General features: G+C 37.6%; 1 protein-coding gene across 4 annotated transcripts in view; it reads right to left on the reverse strand.

The window, feature by feature from the left end:
- The window catches only part of APBA2 (amyloid beta precursor protein binding family A member 2), an 87,583-nt gene that overhangs the window by 5,458 nt on the left and 57,739 nt on the right, over positions 1-24,386 (reverse strand). For 3 of the 4 annotated variants that reach the window (XM_057398967.1, XM_057398953.1, XM_057398947.1), the window contains 9 exons: positions 21,839-21,919; positions 20,647-20,683; positions 16,078-16,223; positions 14,332-14,367; positions 12,655-12,741; positions 6,786-6,971; positions 5,858-6,037; positions 3,533-3,745; positions 2,658-2,777 (listed from right to left, as the gene is read on the reverse strand). In XM_057398967.1, coding sequence (XP_057254950.1) covers positions 2,658-2,777; positions 3,533-3,745; positions 5,858-6,037; positions 6,786-6,971; positions 12,655-12,741; positions 14,332-14,367; positions 16,078-16,223; positions 20,647-20,683; positions 21,839-21,919 — 1,086 coding nt within the window. The remainder of the gene's footprint in view (positions 1-2,657; positions 2,778-3,532; positions 3,746-5,857; positions 6,038-6,785; positions 6,972-12,654; positions 12,742-14,331; positions 14,368-16,077; positions 16,224-20,646; positions 20,684-21,838; positions 21,920-24,386) is intronic. The other variant, XM_057398958.1, reaches the window with a different exon arrangement.

The raw sequence follows: 24,386 nt of genomic DNA on the forward strand, positions 1-24,386 counted from the left end.
ATCAGTAGCTTTCAAGACCCAGGAAGAATATTTGGATCATAAATGCAAGAGGAATTGTGCAAGATTAACGCTCTGATTTATGCTGTTGTGCCGTTCCCTAACTAAAACTTCCAAAGCTGTGCTCTGTGAAGTACACTGCAGGCTTTACATTAATTAAACTGTACAGAATACACAGGAAACAGTCACCTGCAGCGGCCCAGGCTTTGCATCTTCCTCATACCCTATGCAAGCAAAACCCAGTTCAGGCAGTATTTCTGTATGTCCGGGTTATTTATGGGCTATTCACTAATGTACAGCTGTACACACTGCACAGATGAGAGGAGGTGGGGAAAGGGACCACTGCAAAACTGCTGTCACGAGAGCACAGAAACAAGTACCAGCTGCATGCATACTGAGGTGAGGGCATAGAAATAACAGTTAATTACACCTCTTCTGGCAAGCCATTTATTTCTTCACTGTGCTAATGCTGAGCTGACAAATAAGGATATTCTTCCTAAATCCTGCCATAATTTGGAACAATTGCTGGCAATTACAAAACTGCTTTTGAAAAGTTTGCTGTCAAAATACCAGGGAGATGTACTTGCAGAGTCATATTTTCAAATGTTTACTGAGGTAAGAGAGAGTTAGTCTGAGGAAGGACTTAAGAGGCCCAGAAGCTTGTCTGTGGCAGTTTAACAAAAGATGTTAATCTCTCCTTATTCACTGGCTTTTGTTTTCAAACAGAGACTCTTCATAAATTAAATGTCTTAAAAGGCTTTCTTTTTGTTTACCTGAGAACGATTTTTATGCTGAATTTGGTAAAGTTTATATTGGATGTTATCTAAATGTTACTCATTTACTGGAATGGATTATGACCATCCAGTGTTGTGATTGTGATAAATGACCAGTAGATGGAGTGAGCATGCTATGCCAAGAAAACAGCCGTAGTGCAGATTCCACTAAACTAAGGCTCCAACTATGTACCAGATCATTAGCTGGGACAATGCTGGCACTACCTCTGACCATGTGAGGACACAATATGCTTCTGATCCTCCTCAGCGTGATTCTTTTCCCCTGCCCTAACCCAACACCACCAATGCTGAGACAGGCCTCCTAAAAGACTTGATAAACACACTGTTCCTTATTTTTGTCTTTCTGTTGTAGCACCATCTAAGCATACTAGATGGAAAAAGGACAGCCATTAGGAAATAATGCCTCATCAGTGTTACATGCTGTTCTCAGCACCCTCTGTGAGATCTCATAAAACCTGATCTCATCTCTTTCATTCTTTTTAAGCCAAGATTTGGATTTCCTGACACAGAGTGAGCTACCAACAATAACCATACCCACTTGACATGCACATACCCATAGGTGAAAGGGGATTAAGCACGGACAGAGGAGGACAGAAATATGCCACACACCTGATGTTTCTGTATTATCTGTTTTTTTGGAACTCTCTCAAGTATCAGAGCATTAATCCCAAACATGACAAATACTTTAAACCTCTGCTTCTAAAGGATGTCATCCTGGGGTAGGTATCATTCAGAGTGCTTCCAGCTGGACTTACAGCAGTGTTCTTTATACCATATGATATGCTGTGACCATATCATGATACGTGACCTTAGGTAGGAACACTTCAAACTTAGGTACAGTAATAACTTAAAGATGGCTAGCAGAGATAAAAATCTGCTCATAAGCCTTCTGTTTGCTAAAGCACAGTAAGACCCATAAACTATATCCTATAGTTACCTGCTACTCTTCCAAGGGTGGCAACAGAAATGTGGCAACTTCTGTCGATGAGTTTCACAGAACAGGGGACCAGAGCCCACAGTCCTTTGTGATGTGGTTTTCTGTGTGAGCAGCCTGATTATTTTTTTTCCTAGACTGGAGGAAGAGGAGATGGTGATGGTCCTGCACTACAGGCACTTCCTAATGCTAGTATCAGCCCCAGAAAGGCCAGGTGGCTACCTGAGCTAGTTGTATTGGAAGTTTGCTTTGGAAAGGTACGGGAGAATGGTTTGGGAAGGAAGAACCATGAGAGGAGGATCCTGAGCTGCACAGGGTAAGTGTTACCTACTGCATTCATTCTCTGTTGCTGCTGTTACTGTAGGGAAACTGCAGCATGCAGAGGAGAGATACCTGGGCCACAACCTATACCATTACTTGTAATGAGAGGTGTTTAGTTTTAAGAGGAGGAGGTCACAATTACATTCCCATGCTCACTGCCACATAATACAAATAAATTATGCACACCAGAAGAAAAATTAAAAGTTTTGGTGAGTATGTGCTGAAAGTTAAAAAAAGAGAAACGGGATCAGAGCTAAGATTAGAATGCTGTAATTATGAAAACCTGTTTCAGCATAACTCTTCTCCTTGCAACTCTGGCTCAGTAATGATAGTTATACATGTATTAGGTGATCCAGATACTACATCAATCGGAACTATAAATATTGTGGCTGTATTATGTGGGAAAGTCTCTCAAGAATGGCAGTAACTGTTCTCCTGGTGTTGTCCATTTGCATTATATTACTCAGAGATGTGATTATAAAGTTTTGATAAACTAAGGGATCACAGTACAAAAAGGGTCATGTGCAAAGATTTTTCAGTATTTCAGTAGGTTTCTTTAAAGAAAAAACCAAAAGCCAAACCCAAACCAGTTACCAAACACAGAAACTTACAATTCCATTCTGTACACTGAAGCCCAGCTGGTATTTTAAGTCTGGCCGTTTTATAAGGACTGTTGTAACAGGAGGGCAGCTGACAATGTTCAGTTTGACTTGTGTCTGATTCTTGAGACCCTGTAAGATATTCCAAAGTTAGTATTTCTACAATGGATCTTAATTTGATCTTTCATTAGTGGTTTCCTAATTGCAAGAGTGTAAAGCACCTGATCTAAGAAAGAACACCTGGTGTCAATAGAAATCTGCTGTTAACTTATTTGTCTTGCGGGCTGTTTGGCCTAACATATCAAAACTTAGCCTTCAATTACTATAGAAGCTTCAAGAAGGTTTTCAAGAGAGACCAAAACTGACTACATCTTGTCTTTTACCACTGTCTGGCTAATTAATCTCCCGCTGCTGCTCTTGGTAAATCTGCAAACATTAGATGTAGTCTCAGAGATGTGTCTGGGGAATCTTCATATATTCGCTTGATCTGTCTTGTAGTCTACCAGTCCCATCCGTTTCCTCTACATGGCGCTCAAAGAAGAATAGTAGGTTTTAATCTGGATTTGAATTTGAAAGCTGTGGGGAATCCTGAAATTTTGAAGATAGCTAAGTAACTTCATTTAGGCAAGTTTTTCAGACCTGGACCCATTTGTTAATAGTTCAATAACAAAGCTGCAGTCCAATTCTCCAGTCCTGAATCTCTGTTTCCAAATCTACTTTTTGCTAATGACAAGCCTACTTTTTGGGGGTGGGTTTTTTTCAGTGATATGAAAAATCATATCTGCTGGAGATCTTTAGGATCTCCAGAATCCAATTCCAGGATCTGATAGAATATTACATCTCTGGTGGCTTAAAATCTAGAGCATATAGTTGGAAGTTTGGGGTACCTTTATGATCCCTTGGCATGTTGCAAGAGGTAGACCAACTAAACTGGTCCCATTAATGGACATAATTTGGTCTCCAATGCTTAGTTTTCCTGAACGGGCTGCAGGGCCTCCATTCATCATGTTAGCCAGGATAACGGTGGGTAGAATGGATCCCCATCCAGATTCCACAATCACTACCCCAAGAATTTCTCCTTTCTGCTTTTCTAGCTGGAGCTGCAATTAAAAAGAAACAAAACAAAAAAAACACACATTTTTTGCTTGGCTTCATCTAAATTTGAGCACTAGCATCTCAGTTGTTCCTGAATAACACCTGCAAATGACAAGAATTCTATTCTTTGCCATTAGGTAGTAGCATGACTTCAAAAATGCTGTTAAAACTGTGTAATACATACTTACTTCTTTCCAGGGATATCATCCACTTGTTTGTTGAAGGTCATGTAAATCTTATAGTAAGCAAGAAACTAACACAGCAGTGAACTCTATAGAAGTGGTGGAACTGAATAATGAATGAGTAAATGAATGTCAAGGAAGTTTTATCCGTCCTGGAACCTGTCAGCCTGTAACATTTTGTGTCTAAGTCATTGCCTGGAAGTTCAGCTCCACTTCTGCCATCAGCTCAGGTTGTCTCTTGATTTCAGAGTTTGTCTGCCCTTATTTTCAGGCAAGGATCTCTTACTATTGTTGTTGTTACTACTATTATTATTATTGAGTATACTTGTGCCTAACTTGTTACTCTAAGACCCCTGATGTGCTCACGTAATATAAATTATGACTTCTCAAATATGGTGATGTTAACTCTTCAGTGATCATAGCATATCTTTTACAGGAGTAAAAGTCTAAGGAGAGAACATACTCTTTAAGAAAATACTGTGAATTACTGGCTTTCAAATGTGGAAGGATAGGGACATCTGTACTTACAGAAATCATAAAGGCCAGCTGACTTTTGCTGAAGCTATCTATCAAGACTTTAAACCAATCAGTATGCTGTAACTCTTTCATTGTTCAGATATTCATAAACCAATAGGAAGCAAAGGAGCCTCAAAAATAATAACCTTCTTAATACCTTTGAAATGTGATACATTTGTATTTTTCTGTTCCAATGCTAAGTTAAACCAAGACTTGCTGTACTGAATTTTCACTTGTTTGCTACAAGAGAAGTATTTTGTCATGCTTACATGCTCATAGAATCATAGAACGGTTTGGGCTGGAAAGGACCTTAAGACCATCTAGTTCCACCCCCCCTGCCATGGGCAGGGACACCTCCCACTAGACCAGGAGAAAAAGTGTGGCCATTTATGGCCAAAATTAATTTATGTTACATAAAATTGATCATTCACCCTGGATTAGATCCTTTAGTCCAGTGGGTTGGCACACAATGACCACATGAACACTCTATTGATATCTAGTGACTGCAGACATAAAACCACACATCAAAACATAACCTTTCTATCTGCAGGTATAGGTGGAAAATGCTCTCCGCAAGAACATGTGTGCTGTACAAAAGAGCCTGCAATGCCAGAAGAAGGGAGTGTAAGTAGGAAGGTTGTGACTGAAGGTTTAAGTAATCTGCAGTTCATCTCCAAGCAAGATAGACTTGGAACTCAGCATAGAAACTCTGGCCTTTGGAACATGGACCCAATCCCCATCACACTGCAGCAATACAAACCAAAGCAGAATCTGGGTGCAGCTGCACTCACCACATTCTGGTTTGGAAAGCCCAGACAGTGACTTTTGTATGAAATGCAAATTGTTAAATATATTGCTGTTGTAGAGAAAGAATCCATTACTTCCAAAATCAAATCTATATAGTTACAACTGTGTAATATGGGCTACTTAAAGGAAACCCTTGCCCTGCCATGCATTATGAATTTGAAATTCTATTTCATGTGGCAGTTTTTCTGGTATTCTAGTAGGGGAAGAGAAATTGGTCTGCCCAGTGCCACAGCATCCTGGACTTTTGGTCATTTTATCTATTAAGTATGAAGTTGCTTACAATTTGCATCAAAATGTATTGTTATCTCTCTGTTGCTATATTGGTGAAATGTAAAAACACTTTACACTGTGTACTATGAGTAGCACAGAGCTTATCTATGTGAGATGTGTATATACTTTATTACTGGTTTGATGAATGGAAGCAGAAAAACCCTGAAAATGGAAAGAAGAAATTATAAAACTTATAAAGATTATTTTAGTAATAGAGAATCAAAGAAGCAATGCATCTTGTGATGCAGACATCCTTAAAATGCAAACAGTATTTCCATGAGAACTACATTCCTCTGAAAAAAAACCAGATCAATCTGAAATGAAATTGCAAAACTAGTTTACCTCTTTGCAGTTTTCTGAATTGGAAAAGTGTATGAGGTCATCATTGTACATCTCTTGGGTATTGATGATGTCGCTGTACTCTTTCTGACTGAGATCCTCTGGGTTAATTCCGTTGGCTCTTAAAAACTCTTGATAAGCAACACTGAAAGCCTGACCGATTGACTGAGCTATCAGCTGTGCCTGGAATGTAGAATAAAACATCTTGGAGAAAGGACTGATAAAGAGTTTACCACTAAACCATAAGAAATAACAGATATATTGGATTTTAAGACAAAGTCAAAATAAAGGATCCTGCAAAGCTGCTATGTTAGTATGGATATAAAGTCACTTTAAGGTCAGTTGTATAGAAAAAATCCATTGCATCCAAAATAAAATTGCAAACTTCATTTACAAACCCTGCTGATCTGCCTTCACCACGATGTTGCAGCAGCAAGCAGCCATATGCTGTTTATGTACCCATTCCAATAAACACTGGAGAGCACTGGCTTTGTACCAATAGGGAATATAGCTTACAGAAAAGACTGACACAAATCCTGAATTCTGCAAGAATGATGAGATGATGGATGCTCTGCTTGCACGTGCCTCCACAGACATGTATGCACTGATGATTTTGGTTGTCATGTCACCTGCTGCTTTGAACTGTAACCAAAATCTAATTTTTTTTTTTTTTAATTGGTATGACAGTAATGATACCCTGTTCATATGTAATGGTGGTCAGAAATGTTTAGTACTGCTTAACTGCAGCTGTATCTCAACTGAGAGAGGTATGAATATGGACAAACAACTGGCTATGGTTTCCACAGATTACCTGAAGCTTCAATTAGAAAAGATTACCTACAACAAAAATTAATTGAAGAAATTAGATGCAATTTCAGAGATTCTCTAAACGATGTATGTTGTTTAAATAAGTTTATTTCCATTTACTTACATCCTCTGACTCAAAGACATGGCATATCATTTTGTACTGCTTCTTTCCTTCTTGAGCACCAGGTGTTGTTTCAATACAGTCTTGAGAAGCTGATCTTGGCATGCGACGTCGTGCCATTAAAACCACAATGTTACCAATATCTGCAATATATGAGATAGTGCGCAGCGCGTGGTCCATCATTGTTTCCTACATAAAGCAAATAGAAATAAAATCATTCTTCACACATGCCTGCTGTTATTCTACAGATGCTGTATCTTCCCCCTCCTTGATGGCCCGTTGCTTGAGAGTGACAAAAGCTCTTCAAGAAACCGGCTTTGACAGAAGTGTTGTCTGAGCAAATACAACATGGTTCCTACTGTAAAGCAATAATTAAGATCTATAGTAATGTTTTGTAACCACTTTCATGCTGTTGGAAAATAATGTTTCCCTTTTGTATTGGTTTTGCTGAATGAAACAGATGCATTTCATAATGACAGAACAAGTTTTAGAGAAGTCATAAATATATGAGATGTTACAATTACCCCATTTTCTTTAATCACATCCTATAATAGCTATAATATCTAAGGCAACATTTTTCAATTCTTACTTTCTTTGCAAACAGCTATGAAGGACAGTATTTCACCTTCTCTGTAGGTGAAATTGTTAATAATTTTTTCAGGCTACCTAAATACCTCAGATCAGTTTGATTCAAATAGGATTTTGACTGTGAGCCCATATGCTAGACCAATTCCTTCGAATGTCATTAGGTTGCATTGGGTTGTGCTGGGAGAACCAAACTCAGAAGAGCCATTGCCTATGAGAATGAATTCAAGTGAAACGTGCCCAAGCTTCATCCTAGTGAGCATTTCTAAGAACACATTAAGAATACTAAATATAAAAAGCTCTTGTCACAAATCCCTGAGCTCTGCATCCTTTTAATTACTTTAGCCTTTTAAACTCTTATTTTACTTCCTGCTATTAGCAGGGAAATCCCAACTTACTGCTTCCAAATATTTTTCTCCTAGGAATGTGTGGTTATTCAGTGGCTTGGATTAAGTATCAAGTTACCTTGGACAAATGAAAACTGCGTGCATATTTGTAGCCAGAGAAGGAAGTGTTTTCACTAAACTGGTTTTATTTCAGGTATTACCATTTTATCTTTTGTGTCCAATCTGCAATTCATATATTCAATATTAATTCTTTCTTACATGAAAGAGCGAAGAGGTCCCAGTAGGAAGAACCTTCAAGAACACTAAGGATAAACCTGCAGTAAGTTTTATTATTTCTGTACTCAGCATTAAGTATGAATAAATTAACTCATTTTCATTAGAAGGCTGCTATATGTAAAATAATGGTACTTTAATAAACTATATATATGGCATCACTACAGTGATAATTTAAAGCATTTTGATACAGTTAAGACTGCAAAGATAGAATTATATATCTGTTTACGCCAGTGTTTTAGACATTTATTTGCAGCTTCATACAGGCTTTACTCAAGATCTTGTATAAGCAACCTGATTTCTCCTTTAAAAATAAATAAAAGCCACAACTTAGAGAAGTTTTATTGATCAAACTGGCTGAGGATGTCCCCTATTTCTCACCCTCTTCTCCACCGAAAAACAGCCACCAAATTCTTCCTGAATTGTAATTAAAAAATACTTACTGAATCAATTTGTTCCACTTTACTTTGTGATCTCTATTAGTTTTAAGTCAGTAATTTGCTTTCTGGTGTCTAAAATATCTTTGGGTTTGGCCAAAACTAAGGTTGTGTCTGCTGCTTATGGCATCTGTTTGGATATATATGTGGATATTTCTATTGTGAAGAAAGAAGAATTGACTGCAGGTTTGTTGTTTGTTTTGCTTTTCTTTTTAACTAAGAAGGCTTTTTTTTTTCTTTTGCTTGTGGCTCTTGATGTGCACCAGAATATCCCATCGGGCAGCATGAGATCAGTTTTCATCTAAATCATAAGAGACACCTGAGATACCCTCCTTGCTGTGTCTGTAGTGGCAGGGTTTCCCTTGATACCCAATCTTCCAAAAAAAGATATAATGCGGTATGAGGCAATACACAATTTTCATAATTGATATAAGCAGCAGCATCCTTTATATAAGCAGCTAGGTATTAGTTTGCCATTAGTTGAACAAATCTCTAAAGCCTAAGAGAGAAAGATTTTCTCAAGTCAACAAAAGTAATTATTTTAACAATTTCAGTACAATTTAACTTGACAGAGAAAAATATAAATACTTTCTGTTTTTTAGAACCACATGCCTTACTGATGAGAATTGCTACCCATAAAATTGTTGTAATGATTCTTCTCAGCATTTAAATGAAATGTTCTAAGCTTATCCTAATTTGTAAAAGTGATGTTGGTTAAGAGATGGTTTGAGGGGTGTCTCTGAGGGCTGCAGGGGCTCAGGATTAGAGCACTTCTCTCAGAATGGAAAAATGTTTCATAATGGACATCTCAGCAGGGTCTTAGCGGCTCTGCAGTGATAACTGTTTTTCAGCAGCCTGCACTAAGTATTCTGTAAGGGTGTAATCGGACAGGCAATGTACACAACAGTGAATGGACTGGGAAAATGAATGCATTTAGTCTCACCTGCCAAGAAAGTTTTTCTGTCCTTATCATCTCACAGAAGTTACACAAAGTTTGTTGGGATATTTTGGGGTTGTTGGGATATTTTGGGGTTTTTGGTTGTTGGGATATTTTGGGGTTTTTGGTTGTTGGTTTTGTGTTGGGTTTTTTTTATTATTATTGCTTTGTTTTGGGGTTTTATTGTTTGGTTTTGTTTGTTGTGGTTTGGTTTTCTTAATTACAATTAGGATTAGGAATAAGACATAATATATAGTGACTGTAAACATGTCTTTACCTTTGACTTATTTGTGACTTTTTCCTTTCTTGCTCCATATTCCATTCCACTCTATTTTCCATTGCCATTATCTCATTTTCACTCTCTCTGCTCCTTTGTTACTTTCCCATGAATCCCTCCATCTTTGCTTCTCTATTCTTCACCACATCCCTTCTCTAGTCCCATCTATTCTATCCTTGTTATCTTTGTATTTGTCCTTAGAAATTCCGCCTCTTTTAGCCTTTCTCAAAACCTCTGTCCTGTCGAAACAGTCTTCTCCTGTCAAAATTTCCCTTTCTCAGTATTGACCTTCATTTCTAAGAACCCTTTTTGTTGTCCCTCCTGAAGCCCAAAGAACACCTGTTGGAGGAAAACCTAAGCACTTTTCCAAGCTTTCAAGTGATGTAGTCCTGTGGGAATGTGAATTACACAACCTAAAGAGTCAGCCGATCTTACAGAACCAGAGGCTCTGCACGCGCACTTTTGTGGCCTCTGTATCTGTCTTTTTCTCTGCTAGTTTCAGTAACTAAATGCATAAAGAATTTAAAAGTGGCAGGGGTGCCATTTCCTACTGTTGCTGAGGGCAACAGAATCACCAGAGCTGGCCATGTTCGGTTGTAGCAACACACCTTACTGGTGCTACTCAGCTTTTCGAGCCCAGCTGCATGCTATTTTATAATATTGAATTGTACATTTTAAATCAGCTGCTATCTTCTGTGAGCTATACAACACTACAGATGGATTCAAACATGGATGGCACTCTGCAGAAATACGTTTTATGTAATTGATAAAGCCATGAAAGAATAGATTGTCTCTGTCAGCTGCCACAGCAGCTGAAATAGACCTATGGTAATTACACCAGTCAGAAAACTTCACTAGCACTGAAAAATATTAGCAAGCCAAACATGCAAAAGGATGCCAGCAGCAATGCTAAAAGACATGGGAATAAGTCTTACAGCTCTCGGAAACACACTGTAAAAATAAAGCAAGCAACAAAAAAACACCCCAAAAACAGGGCAAACACCAGAGAGCTTGTTATTATAATAATTTCCAATATTGCTATTGTCATCTAGTGGAACAGCTCATACTAGACACCATTCCTCATGGTGCACTGTTATTTTATAGCACGAGAAATCTTAGGGGAATCAGGAGAATAAGATAACAGTTTGACAAAGTGTTTATGGTCTGCCTCAAAGGACTTTCCTTATTTATGTTTAAAAGGGTTGGTGTCTAACTGAAATGCTGAACTATCTAAAGAAGGTAAAGAGTGACTTCCACTAAAACTAGTCCTTACTCAACAAAGAGAACTTATTTACTGCCATACATTCCAACTATAAGCTGTTCATTTATCAATAATTGTAGTCATCGTTACGCTGATAATTATTAGTATTTTATTTTCTACTAATGCAAAAAGTAGTCATAAGCTTTGATAATGTACTCTTTGGGTGATCACATCTACCAAGAGATCAAAAAAAAAGGCTGAGCCATAAAAATAGTGGTATTGGTTATCATGGATGATTTATGGATAGCAGACTGTAAACACTGCTGCCATTTTAAATGGAATATTCTACTCCTCTGGCTCCATCTCTTGGGAGTTCTGGTGGCATGTTAAGGACATCTGCTTACGTTAAAAGAAAAATCATCCATTTCCTGAAGATGCTATTGTTGCCCTCATATTGAAAGACAGTAATGCTCTCCCAAATTTCAGGAAGAAGCAGCTCCCTCATGCTTTGCATTGTTAGAAAAACAAACTATATGCTAATTGAGAAAAAAAAAATCCTAGATGTAGAGTGCTACATTTATCTTTATTGAAGTATCTCCTATACTTACAGCTCATTTCTTCAGTTAGTCATGACATTTCTGAACTCTGATCTTATACACCAAGATATTAGTTCAATAACCATTTTCTCTTTCCATCTTCCAAGTTGTATGTTAAAGTATTGAACAGTACTACATCAAAAAACATGCTTGCGAGTCCTCGTCTGCTCTTTATCTCTTTATATTGCCATCTATATGGCAATATATCAGAAATAAGTATACTCTTGGGAATTTTTTAGCCTGCTTGTAGCTCTTGTATCTATATCATATAATCTAGAAAATATTATGCGATATAAGCCTTATGTAAGTCATCAGGTGACATCTGCCACGTCTGTGCCATGAACATTCCCCATCAGAAGGAAACACTTGATTTGACATGATTTACTTTTGACAAATCTGTACTGACTCTTGCTCATCTCCGCTCACAAACTGCCTACAAAGGGTCTGTTTGTTTTGGTAGCTTTCTGACAGTTTAACTTACCTATAATCCTTGGTATGTCCTGCTACTAAATAAAAAAGACTAAATATTACCTTCAGCAGTTCTAGAAGAGTATCATTGACAGAAAAGCATAAGGTCACTCCATTTTCCCAAATACTACAAGATAATAAATGTCTAAGAGATCTTGTGAGATTATTATACTAATGATATCCATGTATAAATTATATGTATTTAATTTTAAATTCCTTTAAAAAACATCGTATGAAGAGTGCCTCTTCTTGAATATATATATATATATATATATATGTATTCCTAGATGATGAGGCTGATTGTTATTGTGGTCTCCAGACTATTCTGTAATATGAATAATTAATAACTTTCCTTAGGCAAAGAGGATGCTAGCTCAGATGCGATTTATGGAAAAAATGGAGGTAAAATGTTAAAAATAGCTTATTCAAGGCAGCAAATTACTTCCCTGTTAGATTGTAAATTTGAGTATTGAAACTGCAGCACACGTGCACTCCTAAAAGACTTTTGAATCTTTTCCTAAATTGAATTATAGATTTCAGCAACATGCAGACGTTTTCCAGTACATTAAATGAGCAAAACTAGTGTCAGTATTACTGTCTTGGCAAATGGCAAGTGTTACAACAATAGCAGATCTAACATGGCTGTATTCTTGCAACAGTGAATTTATCCAAATTTAGTAAATTTTCACATTAATAGTATAAGAGCACAGTGTAACCCAACATTATTCTTGAAGAGTTAATCTTAACTTACCTGTGTGTCTGCGTTTAAAACTTTGATTCTCTGTGTGGAGATGAACAGATCCACTTCAGTCAAGGCCTGAGAATCTCCCTCTGAAGTCTGAAAAACAGATGCTTTGTTACAAGGGAAATTTTAATTTCTCCTTTAGAATGACGAATTCACTGGTCACTTCAAGCATAACATGTGGGACAAGCACACTGTTAGACTGCTACAGACGGCTATTCAAAGGTGTTTCTAAATACATGCAAAGAATGCATGTAAATAGTGAAGCATACTAATTTTGTGGAGCCTGTGGGACTGACAGCTCAAGTACTAATATTTCTACTTATAGCCAGAACAGGAGGAAGAGCATGGCTGTTTCTTCCCCACTGTCTCACTGATGCACTTCACTACTTGAACTGCTGGAATTTAGACAGTAGAACTGAGAAAGTGACTTACTCCCAATCAGCTGCTTAGCCATGGCCATCTTCCATGAGCTCACCAAAAGCAGTGCAGGCTGGTGCTCAGTACTGTGGTGGGGTTTAGGGCTTTATAGATGTTAGGGGTTATTCCTAGAAAGGAAAGAGCTAAGCACTGAACTAGTATATCTCTCAAATCACAGAAAGCCATCAGCTGACTTTTAGACCTCAGCTTCTGAGCACTGCTTACTAGGGAAACAGTTCCATATCCCACAAGAAAACATGGTCACAGAGTAAGCAGGGTTACAGTGTAATGCCACACCCTTTCCAAAGTGTGAGTCCTGGCTCTGCTTATGTGAGAAAACAGAAGAAAGTGGCAAAGCAGCTGCTACCTCACACTGAAGCATCATCCAAGCGCTTACCTAATACTCTTGAGTTCCAGCAGGAATCTATTTATTCCTCTAGGCTATTGTCCCCAGTGTGCTACTGCAACTGGTACTTGGCAGCAGCTGTGCTAACACTCTCAGAATGAAATGACCACAGACTGTATCACCTGTGCTAAAGGCAGGCACCACTCTCCAGGTCAGAGGCTGGTTCTTTGGTGAAACTGTGCAAGGAAGACTGATGTATTTGCTGCTCTTTTCTGTAGTTATAAAGGCTTAGCTGTGCCTGTAATTAATTCAGATTAATTTAATCTGAATTAAGTCTCATCCAGCAAAATACAAAACAAGCACATACTTTGGCAGAGATTACTTGGATTGATTTCATCCAAGACCATCACAAAGAGCAAGATTCATTTTAGTGATAATTTTGTCACCTGTATTTAGTTAACTGAAGTATAGTTTTTAGAGGAGTAAAATGTCTTCTGTGTGAATTCTTTCAGCTACTACCTGGTAAATTTATTTGGTTTTAAATATCGATAATAATTTAATAAATATACAGTAAGTCACAGGCACAAGAAATGCATCTTACTGCTTTGGTTAGTAAAATAAAAATAAGCAATACATTAAGAAAAATCTCCTAGATAACAGTGGCAATCTATTTGGACTAAACAAATCACAGGTGTTCAACAGAAGAAGAGCAGCAGAAAGGCACTCCAGCAAATGAATAATGAAGAAAATGAGTTCATTTTATTCCATCCACTGTTCTACTACTTAATGAAGAAGAAACCAAAATGAGGGTCCTTTATGAAGACCCATAGTGACACAGCACTCAAGTGAGAACGCACAGGAGAACATGTACAACAAAAATGTACGCAAATATTAGCATTCAAGAAAAACAGTTTACACACCGCTTTTTTCTTGATTTTAGCCGCCTTTTGCATCCTCTGAGGAGTAGCATAAGAAAAAAAAAGAATGCAAACAGATGTACACACAGAGAAAGAGAAAAGACAGTGTGGGAAGTCGGGGAGACTTTTTGACTATGAATCCTGACTGTTAAAAATTTGGGGGTAGTGGAAGAAGAATGTGCAAGAGAGAAAGCTTTGTTTATACATTATGCAGTTGTCAAGCATAACTGGGTTTAATGACATTACGCACATTGTCAATTGATTACAAAAGATTTGGTACCAAAGAGTGTTATCTGTTAACAGCTGCCTGTAACATTTATCCTGCTAAATGTACAGCAGTCTAAAATGACAGTACATGCACTATTTTAAACTTAAGGTGTTCTATTTATATCAATCACATGTCTACATGTAATTGATGAACAAAACAAAATAGCCAAGTATCTCTGATGGAACGGGATTGCTATTAATTAATACATGAAACAGTTTTTAGGGAGTTAATTGCAATCAACAATTACTGCTCTAGATATCACATTAGGCTAAATAGAAATTCTAAGGTGTGAAAAGTTGAATGAACTAGACCTTTATTGCCTTCTGTTTGTTTCTAAATGCCAAATCAAACATCAGTCTCTTGCTAAGTAAATGATTTTCCCAATCTGGTTTCCTTCAAAAACATGTACTGACAAAGCATGTAATTTTTCTATTAGCATTTAAATCTACCTCTTTCTAACCATGTGTGTATTCAGTACTCAACATAAGAACATGGAGCTGTTGGAGCAACTCTAGAGGAGGTCCATGAGGATGATAAGGGGCTGGAGCACCTCCCATATGAAGACAGGCTAAGAAAGTTCTGTCTGAGGAAGAGAAGACCTCATAGCAACTTCCAGTATCTGAAGGGGGCCTATAAGGATGCTGGGGAGGGACTCTTCATTAGGGACTGTAGTGACAGGACAAGGGGTAATGGGTTCAAACTAAACCTGGAGAAGTTCAAGTTGGATATAAGGAAGAAGTTCTTTACTGGAAGGGTGGTGAGGCACTGGAACAGGTTACCCAAAGAAGTGGTAAATGCTCCATCCCTGGCAGTGATCAAGGTCAGATTGGACAGAGCCTTGGGCAACATGGTCTAGTGCAAGGCATCCATGGCAGGGGGATTGGAACTAGATTATCCGAAGGTCCTTTCCAGCCCAAACTATTCTGTGTTTATGATTCTATGAGGAATCCCCCAAAAATTGTGAAAGAAAAAGCTCTTAGTTGGGTTATTAACCAGAAAAGGCATTTTTTTTAAAACATCTGTATGATACACTCTATGCTACATTATTTACACAAAAATTATTCACTATAAATAACACCAAATCCAAACACAGTATTAATGAATCTTCTTGTCCTAAAAAATAATTCTATATACTGAGAGTAATCTTCACAATCTGTAGTAAAACCACAGTCAAACAAATATCCTGTGCTTTGCCATTGGAGTATTTCCTAACTGTAATTTGCAATTTGTCGTCAATTCTTCATACAGCTTCCAAACAATTTTGAATGGTCTATGGAATAATTTATATTTTGTTCCTCAGAAATGCTGTATGTATTTTCATAATAAGCACTGAGCACTGGAAACTAATGGTATTTACAGTACTGTATCCATACCCATGTAAGTGCATTCCAGAATAGACTTGAAGCTGCAGATCCCGTACTGGTCAGAGATCAACTGCCAAAAGACCGGATAGTACTCTACAAACCACAGAAATACCCTACCTTAACACGGCTCACTGCCTCTTGAGCCTGCATCATTCTTATGTTTTTGGAAGGGTTGCGCTCAGAGAGCAACTGTGTAGAGCCCAGGTAATTGGCTGCAAAGATGATTCCATCAATGAGGTCTTCAGGTTCACAAGGTCCTGGAACTGACAGGAGACACTTACAGTTACTGCCTTGCAAAAGACAGTAGAGAGATAAGAAATTGAATAAAGGACACTGAGGCTTGAACAACCTTTTTAATACCTTTTCTAATATGAAACAGGTGAAGAAATCCAGTGTAAAATAAAAGAATATTTTTCCCTATAATTATTTAAAGAAAACAAAGCTTACTATCTGAACACACAGTATTTAAAACCTTGCACAATGGTTTGACTGGAATTCTAGAGGGAAACCACTGGAAATTTTTTTCTCTGCTGCACCAATAAACACATTGAAATAATTTGCAAGTTTCAGAAATGCTTTTACAGTAACTTTTACTATTTCTAGGTATGACTTAGCATGAGCCAAACACATTTGTGTTTCCACATTTTTTGAGATATTTGTGGAAGTACACAGTCTCCAAATATTGTCTCTGGTAAAAATGCTGATGACCAATGGGCACAAAGGTGTACTTTGCTTCTGCAAATGTCTGCCATGAAACTTCACAGTTAAGGTAGTTCAGGAAACAAGAGCAGTAGGCATCTTGATGCTGTTTAGGCATGTGTAAGGCCTGAATTGAGAGACTGATAGAAAAATATAGGTCCTAGGCTGATGCAGATTGTATAAAGTGAGAGCTGGAGAGACGGCTTCAGTTCAGAAGTTCAATAAAATGTTCACAGTCTAAGCAATGGCATCTGCACAACAGATCATAGAGTCTTTTCCTCTGAAAGCAGGAGAGTCACAGAATGCACTTACAGAAAAGGAGGACATGGAAAGAGTATGAAAAATGTCATGTTAAAAAGGAGAGGGAAACAGTGGAACTTAAAAACAACTTGATATCAACTTGATATTTTTCAGATTTTAGCCTTTGTTCGGCAAAATGCCTTTGCACAAACTTAGTATTAACTACATAGTGACTTTGGTGAGACAGGCAAAACTGCAATTGCTGGTACGAATTCCAGTAGAGGCATTACTACATCAAGCAAAGACCAAAATTCCAAGAGTCTGCAGGATCTAGTAACAAGAAAAGTTCTGCTAGTTCTTTAAAACACACCAGTCCCTTAACATACTACTTTTCCATCCAAAAGGCTCTGGCTGAACTCAGGAAAGCTTGTTTTCTATTCAAGTATTTTCAGAACTGTCAAATTTGACCCACTTCTGGTTATATTGATGCTTTATACACCTCTGAGCAAGACTTCTTTTTTTTGGATTTCTAAGTCATTGATAGGCTACGTCAAAGGCACTTTCAAAGACATGTTCAGATCTATGAAATGGTAATCACCACCATATCTTAGGAGTCTGTGAAATTAATGAGTGTTAGAAAGGAAGCAGCAAATTCCTCTCATGTCTTGGCTGTTTGGTGACAGCAGTGATGTTTTTAACTAATTTGTCTGGAAAACTTCTTGAACATGGAAGTAACCTATGTTTTAAGCCATTTTATAATCCTAATTTTATTTATTTAGATTCTTTAAAGATTTGGGGGTTTTGATTTGGTATAGTTTCATCTCTTCATAGCATTAGAAAGTGATTTTTTGCAGAATCATTATGCTAGCAACAAAATCTGCAGCATCATGTATGAAAAAACTGCATGTATGAAATGCTTATAGCAACAGCTATACAGGAAAAACAAAAAAAAGGCATTTCTAACAAACATTTTCCCATCATGAAGGCAATGTAAGCAATTGTCAGTAAAATAAGACATCTGTTGGAAGGATGGAATGGTATTGAAAATTGCCAGGGTCAAATTGGGTTACCTGAGTATTTTCTTCCCCTACCTCTGATGGCTTTAAATAATACAAAAACACATACTTGGCTGAGGTCCCAGCTCATCAGAGCACTTAAGGATGCCCTTGACTGTAAGCATGTATAAGGCTTAGTAATGAGGAAGGGAAGAAGAAAGAAATAGATTTGAAACTTGAAGATTAGTCTAATGTGAACAAAGACTGGATTTTCATGTTGAATATTGGTGCTTAAACATTAGATACCTATTTCTGAAAAAATATAACTGCAAATTTCTGCACTGTCTTATCAATGCTATAGAGATTGCTTGATTTTCTGCTGATCTATAATGCAACAAATATAAACATATTTCTAGACTAGACTAGGTCTAAACATTTTTAAATTAACTTGTTTTTTGCATTCATCAAATAAGAAAAAGAATATTAATTGAATAATTCAGAAAAACTGAATTTAATAATCTGTTAGGAACATATTTTTATATTTATCTAAAGTCATGCATAAACCAAGGATTCAGACAATATTTAGAGACTGCGCTCAGAGCACAGAAGCCATTTCAACTTTCTGCTGAGAACCATCATACTCCATGAAGTGATGAGACCTTAGGGTGTGCGGCACTGCAGCAGATTTTGCACAAGGAGTAAATGGACACAGGGCATATCTCACCTTGCAGAACGGCTATCTACAAGTTCCATATTTTGGCCCATTTCTTTACTTCATCATGGTTGTTACTGTACAAGGGAATCAGATTTATGGTGATAGGACAAATACAGAAAGCAAAAAAGTCAGAACCCCTGAACATGGAACTGATTACCACTACAAGTATGTAATGCTACTACTACTGAAACAATTCTAATGGCAAAAGGACACATTTCCAGTATTTTTTGGGCCTGTTATTTAAGTAGTTCTTACATTCACATGGCATATAAAAAGTATTATGTATCAATAGAGATATAGATATAGGTACTGTAGATAAGGAGTCATGCTGAAAATTAAGTGCCTGAACAGCTGAATATGACTATATCCAGAATATGGTTGTGCTATCACTGTCAAACCTCAGGGGAGAACAGGGACAGAATCTTTTCTGATGTGCAATAGGGACAATAGTGTGCAATAGTTCCTTTTGGGACTCTACATACAAATGAATACTAGAACTCTTACTTTTGCTTTGAATGCAGAGAGCAGTCATGTTAGCTATCATAAGCTCCTAGTGAGCTATGTATTTATTTGCATTAGACAGTGCCATATAATACCTGCAATAGAAAAAGCTTAATAGTTCACTTATCCACGTATAATGTGCAACTAATATAAAAAAATCAGAGAAAACAAAACAATAGAACCAATAAAGAAAAAGTTTTACGCTATCTAAAAGAGTATACTGACCCCTTCTGAACAGAGCAGTGAGATGACTGGTAAAGAAAGAAAAAGACATAACCTTTTTATCCCAATAAAATTAAAGTGTGCAGCTGTATCTACAAGCCCTGTGAGGGTGAATTTTCTAGTCCATTTTAGAGCTCTATTCATGTTGGCCTCCCTTTATAGTTGCCTAGAATTAGTATATGAGTATTACGAAGTATCACTTGCTTTCTTGTCTCCACCACCTTTGGGGAATTTACCTCTATTTAAGGCCTGTTACACAGTACCATGCAATGTGTCACATGTGATTTCCTTCAGATGCCAATCTGTGTAGAATGAGCAACCTCTGAACTTCCCATTTGCTCTAGCTCTTCAAGGAAATTACTAAAAATAGAAGCTGCTAGTCAAGCTAAGAAGTTGACTAGTTGAGAAGTTGCTAGTCAAGCTGATGAGATCAGGGAATAGAAGAAAAATGTGTTGGACATTGCAATGTTAGTCTAGATTGCAGTATGTTTTCCGTGAGTTAAGAATGGCGCTAGAAATTAAGTTTTTAACTTTCATTTACGGTTTCCATTGTGAGGAAGAGTGTGTTCATGGCAGATATAAGGGGTCATATCCTTGGAAGTTTCCTACTTTTTTCATGTTACAGTGTTAGACTTCTCTTTTGCAGGAAGATTTTTGCCCATACAAAGTTCTTCAGCTGTCTCTGAGTCAGGGAATGATAATGTTTTCAGTATAATCCCATTTTATCTCTGTCCACTTTTTTGTGTTAATAACAACTTATTTTTCTCCAAACAAACAGAAAATTCCTCACAGCAATGCAAAGGAGACTGAAGAAAACCATGGAAGCATGGCTTTCGTAAGCAGATGATTAGATTACCCTATTTTTCATCAGATCAGCAGAATCTTTCATTTGTGTCACCGAGATTCCCAAAGTGCCATAACAGGCATCACATCAAAGTGATACAGAAGCTGCTCTGAACAGTGAAATGACTCCTTCCTCTGCACAAAATCATAAAGAACAAGGTGCTCTTAATACGTCCATAAATCTCCACCCTGCTGGGGCCCACTGTTACCACCTTTTTAATCCCCCTTCCAGATGTGTACTTGTCTCCATCTTCACCTTAACTATTTGAAAGCTCTGCTTGCTCTTCCTTTTCACCACCACCAGGCTCTCATTGCCAGAGGGAGAATGAAGATGTTAAAGACTTCGATACTTTAACTTTTCAGCTGTATTCTATTGGGTTTGACTGGTTTTTAGAACTGTGATCTTTGAAATATATTAAAACATTTGCTTCCATTTTATCCTACTTGAACTATGGATGATATAAAACTTACCATCAACAAAACTTGGAAATGAAGACACTTTCTTTGTCTGTTGAGAAATAAAAATGGTATAGCTGTAACAAAATTTTCACAAACTGAAGTGGCTTCATCTTACATTTGAAGAGCTGACCTTTGTTTAAAAAAAAAATAAAATTTCTGTGTGTAGCTTCTGCATAGCCACTATTTAAGAAAGTGAAACACATTGCATCACAGTAATTACATAGTTACATAGTGCCATTTACCTGGAATCTCAAAGCATTTTAAGCAGATCACAGCACACAAAAAAATAAGTGAGGGTGGGAAAAAGACCATGAAAATTACGTAGGAAGTCGGCTGTGAAATGAGCAATACAAACCGGCAATTTCCAGTCCAATGGTTTGTCCACTAGATCACGTTGCCTATTAATGATATCCCCAATTTCCAATTAAGAACATTTAACAGTATTTTACAAAGCAAGATTCTGGGTAAGTGAATGAAAAGAACCTGATTGCACGGTACACTGCATTACACTTAAATCTCAGCAGATGCCACAAAAGGGCTTGTTTTATGTTACTGTCTCTGTTCTCAATAAACAGATGTCATCCTTACATTTGCTCATCTTTTGCCAGCCTCCTCAGGCATTCCTATTTCCAGGAAAGAGGCTGATTTCTCCATTATGGAAAAAGGCTTAAGAAATGTGCCTCTTCGTTACTGTAACAGGGTATACGCTAAATATGTTACATGTTTTTGAGATAACAGACTTGTGCTTTTAAGTCTGAATTTAATTTCATTGTGTCTAGCCTCAAGCATAACCTCATTCTGTGTTCTTAGATGTCATCTTTGCTCCAGTCTTCAGTGACAAGAGCAGGTCTGCATGTCACTGTGTTTTTTTCACAGCAGAAGCCAATTTCTTTTTGATGCTACTTTTGCTCTCCAATAATCCACAAAGATAATTTCTGAAGTGTTCTCCCTATTCTGTATATCATCAGAAAATTTTAGGCTTGAGCATATGCTATGAACACTCATATAAAATTTATGTGGCAACATCAAATCCATGGGTATAGTTCAAAGACTTTCTGGAATATACAGGCATGGTATTTATTGGCAGTTCAGGAAAAGAAACAGAGCCTTAGTATGCATGTGTCTGTGTGTGAGGGAGAAAGCTGACAATGTAGTGCCTGCTGTCAGCAGGAAGACAGGCAGCAGAACAGCCCAAGGTACCTACCTCAGGGGTGTTATTATTGTCAGCTGGTCCATTGAGGTCTGAACGCTGTTGCTTCCTTGGCTGCTCTAAACCATTGCACATCTGTAAGAAAAAAGAGAAAGGATTTCAAATCCTTTTGTCCTATAAAAAGCTTCAAAACAAAGTAGAGATTTTAGTGGAAGTCAATGGTGCAAAGATAGTCAGAAATTTTTCACCAGATTAAATTACATTCATAAGATTTTAATAAAAATTTGTAAAACATTACCATATGAAGCTGTATTTATCACGTTCTCCTTATTTTACAAGTTATTTGTCATGAAGCTTCATATTAAAATATTGAGCTGTTTAATTATGAAAAAAGATTTACTTTGATGTAAATAATAAGACATTTCAGTTATCACTAAGCAGCAGTTAACGCTACCGATTTAAACTGATTTTATTTCAATGCAAATTATTCACATGAAATTAAGCCAAATGCTGACATGTTCAAATTGTTCAGAAACCAAAGCCAGAACTTTTAATTGTATTAATTCTCAGTACTGGACAAAATCAGAATAGTGCTAATGGCTATCTCTGAGCTAAACAGAATGCCAGCAGTGAGTGTAGGATCCTGTGTTCATGGGAGATCATAGAATCATAGAATCATTTAGGTTGGAAAAGACCTTCTATATCATCAAGTCCAACCTTTACCCTAGGACTGCCAAGTCCAGCACTAAAGTAGATCATTAAGGGCCTTGTCTACATGGTTTTTGAGTACTTCCAGGGATGGTGACTCCACCACTGCCCTGGCCAGTGCTTTCCAATGCTTGAGCACCCTTTTGGTGAAGAAATGTTTTCTAGTACCCAGTCTAAACCTCCCCTGGCACAGCCTGAGGCCCTTACTTCTTGTGCTATCACTTGTTACTTGGGAGAAGAGACCAACCCCCACCTCACTACAACCTCATGGCATCTCCTTCCTTTGGGCCAAGCAAATCTACAGGATGCTGGCAGCACAGCTTCAGGCTTCTGAAGAAATATGAGGGAAAATACCTTACACAAGGAAAATACTATGTCTTTAAACTACAGAACACTTCTTCTATTAAGTTCAGTATTCTCAGGAGCGGAATTTCTTCTCCAGACCTGGAGCAGGTCACAGAACAGCAGCACCCAGCACAGGGAGCACCCATGTCCCATACACACCAAAACCAAGAAGTTTTCATGACTCAGAGTTTTTAGTGTTAAAAATCTGGAAAACTAAGGTGATTTCTGGAACAAGTTCTTATGGTTTAGGATATTTCACTCTCCTTTTATCTCAGTTTCCCTATTATGTATAAAAAAGAGCGCCTAAATGTTAGTGTCATTGTAAGGCTTCGCAAGTAAGAACTTGCATCAACAGTTGTGCAGATGGAAAACACTAAGCCAGTGCTGTGTCAAAGGGTCAGCCTGAAAGCTACATGTGAACATAGCTCCTTGTCTTTTGTCTTTCAAATGCAGTATGTAGCTGCAATCAAACAAAGTTTGCATGTTAATCACTAGACAAATTCTTCCCTATGAGTACTATTTAGTCAGCTGAACAAAATGGGCTAATGAAGTAGGCATGTTAGAGCTATTAGCTCAGTAAGCCATTAGGTTATTTTCAGGTAAGACAACATACACAAAGCAAGGATTTCAGGAAATAAAAGACTACATGAAAGATACACAGTACCAAGACTTGGGAACCCACTGACTAGTGCCCTGTCTACACTGCTGTACTAGACAAGCAGCTTACCATATCCTGCTTATAAATGCTATTCTGTTTGAGACAAGACAAATCTCATTCTATTCCACGGCTAAACTAATTTGGAGCAGTATTTTTGTTTTAAATGTTATGATAGCTAGAAAAAGCACATTTAAAGTATTATAAATACTTTATATGCTGACTTGCAGTCTAGAATAGGATCTAAAGCTAAACCAGAAGTCTGGAATTGACTGCACACTAAAACAGAGGTAAAGCTATATTAAAAGTCTCTTATTCTAGGATAAGAATCTGATAAGAGGGCAGGTTCTGCAAAGGAAAGATGTAAAAATATTAAAATATTAAAGTTGTAGTATTATTAAAACTTTTGCCACTGAGCAAATATGGAAGCAGTGTCCAGCATCATATGAAGGCATGTGAGGCACCAGAAAATGCCACCTTTAGGCTGAGAGGAAATTCAGACTCTACTTATTTAAGGTCATTAAAGCATCTATGCACATCTTTCAGAAATCAGTCTGCAGCTCCTGCCCCAGCAGGCCTGATCCTGGTGGCCGATTGCTGCCCTGGGGCCACCTGTGCCTCACTGGGAGACTCCCAGCCCGTAGCCTTTATAACCACTCCTTCCTACAACACAAAGCCCCTCTTAGCTAGAGCTAAGGGCTGAGTGCTGCTGGTTTTTAACTCTGCTAGCTGTTTACTCCAGGGTAAGCTGTTCAGCTTTTCAGTCAAAAGCTCATCTCAGCAAGGTAGCTCTCCTCAAAGGTACTACTTGTGATCCCAAATGCTGTGCTGGTGCTCAGCTCTGATGAAGCACTTTCCTGCTGGAGAACAATCTGCTAGAAAACAGCAGGTTAG

The sequence above is a fragment of the Pezoporus wallicus genome, unplaced genomic scaffold, assembly GCF_028554395.1.
Source record: "Pezoporus wallicus isolate ANWC-B61680 ecotype Strahan unplaced genomic scaffold, APGP_CSIRO_Pwel_v1 contig_3952, whole genome shotgun sequence".
NCBI lineage: Eukaryota > Metazoa > Chordata > Aves > Psittaciformes > Psittacidae > Pezoporus > Pezoporus wallicus.